At 36.6% G+C, this 9,871-nt stretch overlaps 1 protein-coding gene across 1 annotated transcript in view; it reads right to left on the bottom strand.

Annotated features, from left to right (window-relative positions):
- Positions 1-8,983, bottom strand: part of acsf2 (acyl-CoA synthetase family member 2) — a 37,236-nt gene extending 28,253 nt beyond the window's left edge. Inside the window, exons 1-8 of the mRNA XM_056469149.1 lie at positions 8,535-8,983; positions 6,550-6,745; positions 3,760-3,888; positions 3,627-3,680; positions 1,729-1,847; positions 1,470-1,632; positions 708-803; positions 7-158 (exon numbers count right to left, since the gene is read on the bottom strand). Of these exons, the coding sequence (XP_056325124.1) occupies positions 7-158; positions 708-803; positions 1,470-1,632; positions 1,729-1,847; positions 3,627-3,680; positions 3,760-3,888; positions 6,550-6,745; positions 8,535-8,644 (1,019 nt within the window). The 5' untranslated portion in view covers positions 8,645-8,983. The remainder of the gene's footprint in view (positions 1-6; positions 159-707; positions 804-1,469; positions 1,633-1,728; positions 1,848-3,626; positions 3,681-3,759; positions 3,889-6,549; positions 6,746-8,534) is intronic.
- Positions 8,984-9,871: the final 888 nt, after the last annotated feature.

Consider the following 9,871-nt stretch of genomic DNA (forward strand, 5'->3'; position numbering starts at 1 on the left):
GCATACTTCTCTTTCTCTATTGCCTGCAGGTTGGCACGTCCATCATAACCGGTTGATGGAAAAATCACTGTGGTGCCATACAAAGCCATGATTACACCACCACCCACTGAGCCAAAACAGTGATACAGGGGCACCGGCAAGCATATCCGCACATTTTTCTGTAAAGACAATGAAGTTGCAAACATATTATAGTTACATACATATTAAACATACTAAAAATAATGATTTAAATAGATTTAATTAGAAACATTTTAATGTCCTCATAATATGCATTACAGCCTCAGCTGTTTTCTCACAATGTCTAAACAATTCGTTTAAGAATCCAATTCTCTCAGACCTTTTTTTGGCCTTTCTGATTAGTCAAATGAGGAAGTCTGTTGTGATTGGCCAACTGAATTCCAAAGGCTGGAATTAAGCAAATTTGTTACGAAACTAATTAGGTTTGTGCAGGAAGTATGGCTGAAATTACAGATGACTTGTTTCAGGCAATTCACAAATCAAATCTGTTCTTTCTTTTTTATAAATAATTACATTTATAGTTCACATTCACAAATAGCTATATTACACCCTCTGTGAACAGTAATTTCTTCTTAGACTAGAGAAAATGGCATCATGTAAAGATCAGTTTTCCAAGATAAAAGACCATTATATGGAATCAAACACTGCTTTCACTGTATTATCATTGTTTGTTGGTCACAAGCACCCACCCTCCAGTTGTAGCCAATGCGCATGCCGGTGAAATAAGCATTGTTCACAATGTTGTGATGAGATAGAGTGGCTCCTTTGGGCTTTCCAGTAGTTCCCTAAGAATCATAAAGATATAACACAGTTCCAATACATGTAGGGTGTTCCAATTAATGTTATTTTAACGGAACAATTCACCAAATAAACAAATCTGTAAAACATTTTACATTTACAACATACAAGCCCACTCCTCCCTGACCCATTTAATATGTCTCTTTTTTTCAGTTGAACACAAAAAAAGATATTTTGAGGAATGTTTGAAACTGGAAACCACTGAATTCCGTAGTATTTTTAGTTTTTCTACTATGGACGCCAATGGCACTGGTTTCCAATAGTCTTCAAAATATCTCCTTTGTGTTCAACTGAATAAAGAGACTCTTTAAAGTTTGTAAACACTTTAAGGTGAGGAATTAGTCTGCAAATTTTCATTCTTTGAATGAACTGCTCTTTTTCCATTAGACTGTACAAGACATAAAGCTAAAGTGTGCAGTTTCCTTATGTAAAAATTGCTTCATTTGCAAAGCTAACATTGCTAAGGTAACATCTCTGAAAAACTTTTTTGTTCGTCCCATCCACTCAAAAGCAACAACATTACCTCAACCAATTGTCTGCGTTTGGGTTGCAATTTTCATTTAATTTTTGCAACATACATCTATTAGTGAAAGTGCCACAGAAATGACACACTTCAGCTTTATACAAATAAAAAATAAGCATAGAATCAGTACCGAAGTAAACTGAATGTTTATAGGATCGTCGCAAACAAGTTTCTTCTGCAGGTCCTGTAGCTGTTGATAGTGTTGGCTGCTTCCTGCCTGCATCAGATCTTTTAAAAGGAAAGATCCTGGCTGCTGACTGTCAGTCACGATCACAGTATGCAAGTCTGGTAGTCTGAAAAGAAAACAAAAACAACAAAATGGCAGCTCAATCACCCTCTGGCCCTTAATATTGATTTTGTAGATCTGTCTTTTATTACATCACTGGTACCTTGAACTCTTGATTCCTCCAGGTGATGCGGTCTCCATTTCTGGACAAAGCTGCTTTAACATGTCACAGTAATGCTGGGATTTGAATTTAGTTGGGCAAACAACTGCATTGCATTGCACCTGAAAGAAGCCATCAACCATTAATAGTGCACAAAGGTTGTCTATTTGGAAAAACTTGACTATTTGAGTATAAATGAAGCCAACCACACTCTTGTTTCTTATAATTATTACTTAAAATATCACAGTATGATTGTACATATCTAAATATTGACTTAATTTCTCAGAACTGTGACTATTTCTTACAAGTTCTTCTGTATATTTGCTACTTCATGTGATTTTACATCTGTATATCTGTCTTACAAACATGACTTGAAGGAATAGTTCAATCAAAATAAAAAATTGATGCTAATTGTTTCTTCAATAGAATATTAAACATTTTTTTAGCTGAGAATGTTGTCTTTAGTGATTTATAAAGTGCAAGTCAAAGACAACCAGCACTTAAGGTTTTTTTTTTTTAAGTACAAACAAAACTTGTGTTTTAGACTGTCATAAATGCACTCTGAACTGTTTGGCAATGGAGTAGATAAAAGGCATTAATGTTCAGCTTCTTGTAAAGACTGTTCGTTCAGGTGCAGGGCTCTTAGGTGTTATAATAAGGTCTTATGTAGCTAAACAAACACTGTGCAAATGAAGCTGAACATTAATACATTTTATCTACTATTTTCATTTAGTTTTGTATGATGTTTGACTCTTGCTGACTTGCATTTTATAAAGTCTAAAGGGCAAAAATGACCAAGTTTACAGCTAAAAAACTTCTTCAATATTCTACTCAAAAAACACTCAAAACACACCAGGGATGGTATGAACTTTTGTGTACTGTTAGGGATGTTTTCATCCACTCTGGGGTGATTTCGAGTCTTAATTTGGCCAGAACTTTCACTGTTTTAGCAAATGGAATGATTTTTGATGACAAACCTTATTTTGAAAACTCTCAATTTTTGAAAATTTAACAATACACTCTGGGCAAATGTGCTACCCTTTCATTATGTTTGTGGCTGTTTTTGCCGCATTGACTTCCATTGTAATGACATTTTTTGATAGCAAAGCCATGACACCATATAATCATGCATTCTTGATTGTTTCTGGTTTTCCTTGAAGTAAATTTAAACAGTACACAATGGTTAAATTAGGACAAAATGTTCATTATCTGATGAACTATCCCATTAATTTTTGACAATGGACACTTTATTTCTTAGAGTCCAACTGTGTATCTCAATAATGCAATCTTAATGAGATAGTTCACCCAAAAATGAAACTTTACTCACCCTTTAGGAGTTTCTTTTTTTCTGCTGAATACAAAAGAAGATTGTCTGAAAAATGTTAGAAACCTGTAACTGTTGCCTTCCATAGTAGAAAAAACAAACACTATGGAAGTCATGGTTACAGGTTCCCAGCATTTTTCTAACACTTCTTTTTGTGCTCAACAAGTTTGTGAAACATGAAGGTTGAGTTTATGATGACAGGATTTTCACTTTTAGGTGAACTATTCCTTTAATTCTCATAAGTTTAACTTCATTCATTCATTAACCCACGCGAACATGGGGAGAACAAGCAAACTCCACACAGAAATGCCAACTAGTCCAGCCGGGATTCGAACCAGACACCTTCTTGCTGTGAGGCGACAGTGCTAACCACTGAGCCACCGTGTAGCCTAAGTTTAACTTAATTTCTTAACTTTGAATTTATAATTCACAGAAACTTCATTACAGACCTTAAAACACAAATGGAGGCTTCTATTTAAATCCGACCTAGTTTTTAATCTACAGCAAATAAAGCCATCAGGACATCAGGACATTGATAGTTTGTTGTTCTTTCATGCATGTATAAACATTAACTTACCTTTCTCAGAGCATATTCTACCTCCTGCAATTGATAAGCCGGGTTCACCGCAACCTGTTAAATCACAATACACTTTAGCAAGCTAATGCAATATTATTGATAAACCAAAGTCAAAACCATGAAAAGCACTCACCAAAATGATCCCTGCTTTAGCTGTGGCGAACTGCATCAGTACCCATTCATAGATATTCGGTCCCCACATCCCTAATCGATCGCCCCGCTTCAGCCCAGCCGCCAGCAGACCCGCAGCAGCCTTCTCCACCTGAAATCAAAACATACCACATTTTTACACTAGAAGACATTCCAATTGTTCAACATTAGCACATCATATTTTCTAATAAATAACAAAATGAGAATTTTCTAAGAAAATCAGGGAAGACACCCACTCCTGCAGATCTGCATTTAATAAAATCACCACTTTGGCACTTATCGCACATACACTGTAATAAGTCATTAGTTACTTTACTTAAAAAAGTGAGTAAACCCAATGTCTTAAGAGTGACAATTTGACTTAACTTTTAAAAAAGTGAGCAGACCCGTTGTAACTTGAAACTGTTCAAATTGGAGGTTACAAAATGGCAGCTTGAAGGAAAGCTGTGTGCAGTTAAGCGGTAGTGTCACATTGTGATATTTCATTACAAAGCTCTCAATAGGTTACATTTTCACACGCTCAGACTGAGCATTCCACATTATGAGCATTGATTACTATTTTCTGAGGCAATCAGAAAATACGCCACGTAAAAAAACACTGTTTACCAGCCATGAAGAGGCTGACGAACGACTAATGCAAGCTCAAACCCACAAATCCACTGTCGAACATAGTTGCAGAGATTACAGCTAATATCGCTAAACTTACAGATGAAACTGTTCAAATGATTTACTTCCATTTTTTGTAATGAAGCACATAGTTCATTTACTTAATAATTGAAAGACAATGGTTTTAGCAAAATTCAGAGTTTTGATGGGAACGGTTGTATTTCTGTCAAGAACAGAGACAGTCATTCTGGTTTAAAATAAACACATTTGTGGTAAGGTAAAATGCTAATGTGCTCTTCTTGTAGAAAAATCAATAAATAAAACACACTGTTCTATAAAAACTGGAGTATCCACACTGAATATGTGTGTAGTGACACCGGTTTGTTTCAACCTTATTTATGCTATGCAATCTGTAAATATTTAACTTCTTGCAACATTGATACACTTTAACCCAGTGAGCAACCACACGTGAAGCACCTATCTGTGCTAGGTTGCTCATTTCAGGCAATTACAACAAAATCTTAGCTTCAGTGTCATGCTCACAGTGATTTAATGGGTAAGAAAGGTCAAAATTATTGCAGGATAATCCCAGAAAATGTTTTATATCCAGTCAAACATTCAACCCTCTTGGTTCATGAACCTAATGTATATACTGTAGGTCAAAGATGAGAAGTAGTTTATAAGTATGCATTACAGTTGAACTTCCCCTCTCCCTGTACATTAGAATGTGTTTTTCTGCACACAAAGAACATAATGTGTACTTTTAAGAACATGCATTATTATCATAACTTGGACATCTACTAAAATGCCAACCAACCATTTAAATATCACAGTGCATCCCCAAAATGCAGGGGCGTAGCGGACATTTTAAATGTTGGGGGGACGGCTGTATGACATCATATGTTCATATAACTATTAATCACCCATTTCTAAATGGTCTGTCTCTAAAAGTGAGGGAGACGGACCACCCCGATTTGGTTAAAGAGCACAAAACAAAGCTGGATCAATCAGCAGTGAGAAATGTGACATACATATATATAGCACCGCTCAGCATCTACATTATAGATGCAATATAGCCACTCCCATTGCCGAAGTGTCCTTTCTGTTCTGCATTAAACCATTTTACACTCTATGTTAAACCTAGACTTAAGTTTATTTCAAGTGTTGTGAAACCACCCAAACTTAACCAGGTAGGAGTTGCTTGGTTTTATAAACCTGCAACCCGGAGTTTGTTCGAGTCATTTTATGCAACAGCCCTCAGATCAGAATTACTACAGTGTTATATTTACATTACATGTTATTGTGATGCTTAAATATATCTCTTAAGCTGTATAGTGAGAGAAAGTTATTTACCCATAATAGAATTTTCTTTACAGACATTATATGAAACATGACACACTTTACTTGCACAAAATTCATTCATTCTTTCATTCATTTTCTTTTGGCTTAGTCTCTTTATTCATTAGGGGTCACCACACTGGAATGAACCACCAACTTATCCAGCATATGTTTTACACAGCGAATGCCCTTCCAGCTGCAACCCAGTACTGGGAAACATCCATATACAGACTCATACACTACGGACAATTTAGTTTATTCAATTCACCAATAGCACATGTCTTTGGACTGTGGGGGAAACCGGAGCACCAGGAGGAAATCCATGCGAACACGGGGAGAACATTCAAACTTCACACAGAAATGCCAACTGACCTAGTCGAGACTCGAACCAGCAACCTTCTTGCTGTGAGGTGAAAGTACTAACCATTGAGCCACTGTCGCCTACTTGCATAACATTCTATATAAATTCACTTTGAAAATTTTATATAATGCACACACCAAAATTGGTCTTCTAATCTTTGACCCATATAAAGAACACACTCTAGCCTACACAAACAAATAGGACTGTTGAACACAAATGGCAACAAAATTTTGCTATTTTAACTCCATGTTTCACATGGAATCTGTGGTAAAGGCATTTTTAGCCATGATTAATAAAAACCTGCCTAGGAATGTGTACTTTTTTAATGATATTATTTTAGGATTTGGCCAAGACACCTCATTCCACACACTGCCCTTTTGACAATGTGGTTTTCCTCTTTCCCATGACTGAAGGGAGTCGGTTCGCCAACCAGTATTCTTTAGAAAAGCCAGAAGCAGAAATACTCACGTCTTGGTAAAACTCAGCAAAGGTCTTGCGTATTCCGTCCTGCACAAAAACCATAGCTTCACGGTCTGGGTAACGCTCAACTGTAGCTTGAAGACACTGGTCCACAGTACTAGACTGCAGTGAATGGGAAGAGAGGCCATGGACATAGCTGGTAGTCAGGGCTGGGATGCTGGGTGGATTATCTACATGAATGGCACTGGAAGACAAAAAGGGGGCAAGAAGGAGACAGTGTGTGTTTATATAAGATGCAGAGATATATTTAATGGAAAATAAAATACATAAAACACAACAAAACTAATGAAATTATTTTATTATCATAAAGGAGTTATTGTTTGTAAACAGCAAAGAAGGTATTGCAGGTTTAGAACAATGTGAGGCTAAGTAACTAACTATTTTCAGCCACCTGTTGGCAGTTTTAGTTTCATATTTAGATTACTATCATATATCTGACTTAGTATATTTAGTATATGTGACTCTGAACAAAACCAGTCACAAGCAGAGATTTATTCATCATATGAAACCTTAATAAACAATCTTTCTATTAATGCAGGGGTGTCCAAACTCAATCCTGGAGGGCCGAAGTCCTGCTCAGTTTAGCTCCAACTTGCTTTAACACACCTGCCAGGAAGTTTCTAGTATTTCTAGCAAGAGCTTGATTAGCTGGTTCAGGTGAGTTTGATTATGGTTGGATCTAAACTGTCCAGGAAACATGCCCCCCAGGACCGAGTTTGGACACCCCTGTATTAATGTATGCTTGTTAGTACTCTTTTAATATCTATAATCCGGGGGTTTTAAAATATACTGCAAAAATTGCTTTTTAAATTTGTCCAAATGATGAACTCAATCAAAAATTTTGAGTTTGACAGAGTTTGACATATTTACAGTTAAAAATGTACAAAATATCTTCACTTGATATTCTAATTATATTCGTAATAACAGAAAAATATGTTTTCACCCATATAAAGTATTTCTGGCTTAAAATATTCCAGTGCAACATAACTGGTGGGGCGTCAGGGTGGCGCAGTGGGTAGCACAATCGCCTCACAGCATGAAGGTCGCTAGTTCGAGCCTGAGCTGGCATTTCCCCATGTTCGCGTGGGTTTACTCCACGTGCTCCAGTTTCCCCCACAAGTCCAAAGACATGCGCTATAGGTGAATTGGGTCAGCTAAATTGATCGTAGTGTATGTGTGTGAATGAGAGTGTATGGATGTTTCCCAGTAATGAGTTGCGGCTGGAAGCACATCCGCTGCATAAAACATATGCTGGATAAGTTGGCGGTTCATTCCGCTGTAGCGACCCCTAATGAATTAAGGGACTAAGCCAAAAAGAAAATGAATGAATGAATAAACATAACTGGTTTTGTGATCCAGGGTCACAAATAGTACATTTCACCCAAATATTTATTTATATTAAATTAAAATTATGTTATTATTTATTCCCAATATGTTGTTTCATATCTGTATAGTCATTATATAAACAAATAAAATCATTTAGTCAATCAATATATGTAGATATTAGATTGTGTGTGTGTGTGTGTGTGTGTGTGTGTGTGTGTGTGTGTGTGTGTGTGTGTGTGTGTGTGTGTGTGTGTGTGTTAGGGGAAAAAAAATCGAGAAGTGAGTGTTAGATAAGGGAGGCATTTAAAACAGGCGGTGCTGGGCGACAAACTCAACCACTAACCATATTAGTTGCCACAAGTCTTTTGTTTTGATTTTCAGCAGAAGAAACTGTTACTTCTTCTCACTACAGAAATAACACATTCATCTGCTTTGCGTTGTCAGTTAAATGGTTAAAAAACATTACATAATCACTACAGTCAGCAACTGATATTATGCAGTCCATCGGAAGTCTGAGTTATTTTCGAGTTTCCAGGAATATGGAGACACAATGCCAAAAGCAGATCTAAAAGAAGCAGTCTGCCTCGTGTCTGATAGCTTCTGTCAGATAAATCATAAAATATGCATGTTTTTTTATAGTTCCTTACCAACTCTGTTGAAAAGCAATGAAAGGAGTCCGGGGTCTCTGCGGAAACTTCAGGGTTTTGCAGAAGCTCGCAGTCGTTCGTAGATTAGTCAGAAGAATCTTAGAAGACATCTTTCTTTCACCTTCGCCTTTCTGATAGAAGTAAACTGCGAAGAATCCGAGTGCTGCTTTTTAATTAAGAAACTCGATGCGACTGCAATCAAACAAAAAAAACACGTTTCCAGACACATGCAGGCGCATTCACACGCTAAAAATGCACATGCACTTAAAACAAGCAGCCCCAAATTAATTGCATTAGGCTAAACCATGAATTCTCGACTTTTAAGCGGAGCCGAGATCGAGCCACAGTGGTCCCAAAGTTCCCAAAAGTTAATCGTTGATCTACAACAACAACACTTGAAGTTGTAAGACCAGCAGCTGCACCGGAATATGAACTGTAGAGGACGCAAAGTAAACCCGATCACATCAGGAAGCTCTAAGTTCAGCCATACATTAACTTGTTCAGCATTTATTTACAATCTTTACAGCTTTGAAAGTGAATGTTTAAAGCAAATGATTACACTACATGTTTTTTTTTTTTTGTTTGTTTGTTTTTTGAGAAATGCAAGATTGACAATCTAACAAACATATCACACTTGTGAATACTGTTATTTGAATATCAGTGCTCTGAAATACTGCATGATTATTTATTTCAATCATATGGTGAGTGGAAAATATATAGACCTACATATTTTACTACATTATATTATACTACATTTTGTGGTTCTCAAGAACATTGTGATTATGGTCAATGCATAGAAGAGGAGGGGCGTGAGTTGAAAAGACATAACAAGACCTCACTGAACAAGACCTAATACGCATCCCCACGCACAAGCCCCAACTAGTCTGGGTGATTCAATCGATTATATTGATTATAAATATTATATATATATATATATATCCACTTATACACAGTATATCACGCTTGACCGCTGACATTTACCTCTTATTAACTTTCTGTACTTCCGCTTTGTAGTTATGAGTTTGTACGAGTGCTTACATTACTAATTAATAAACTATTAAAACATCTACTGGTCTAGCTTTTACCAACGCAACTACGCTAATTTTTGTTTTGAGTAGGTCACTATGGTAACACTGCAAGCAGATATTGAACAGCTTCGTCGCCGCATACGTTAAAGATATATTTAAAGGTTTAGTTGAAAATACTAAAAAAAATATTCCCCTGCAGCGTTCTCCTTGTTTTCCGTATAATAAGGTGCCCCGTATTTCAGTTACAAGTGAAAAGAAAGCTGTTCTAAACGATTCAGGGCGTGAAAGAACTGTTTGTGAATCACGATT

Source organism: Danio aesculapii, chromosome 12, assembly GCF_903798145.1.
Source record: "Danio aesculapii chromosome 12, fDanAes4.1, whole genome shotgun sequence".
NCBI classification, from domain to species: domain Eukaryota; kingdom Metazoa; phylum Chordata; class Actinopteri; order Cypriniformes; family Danionidae; genus Danio; species Danio aesculapii.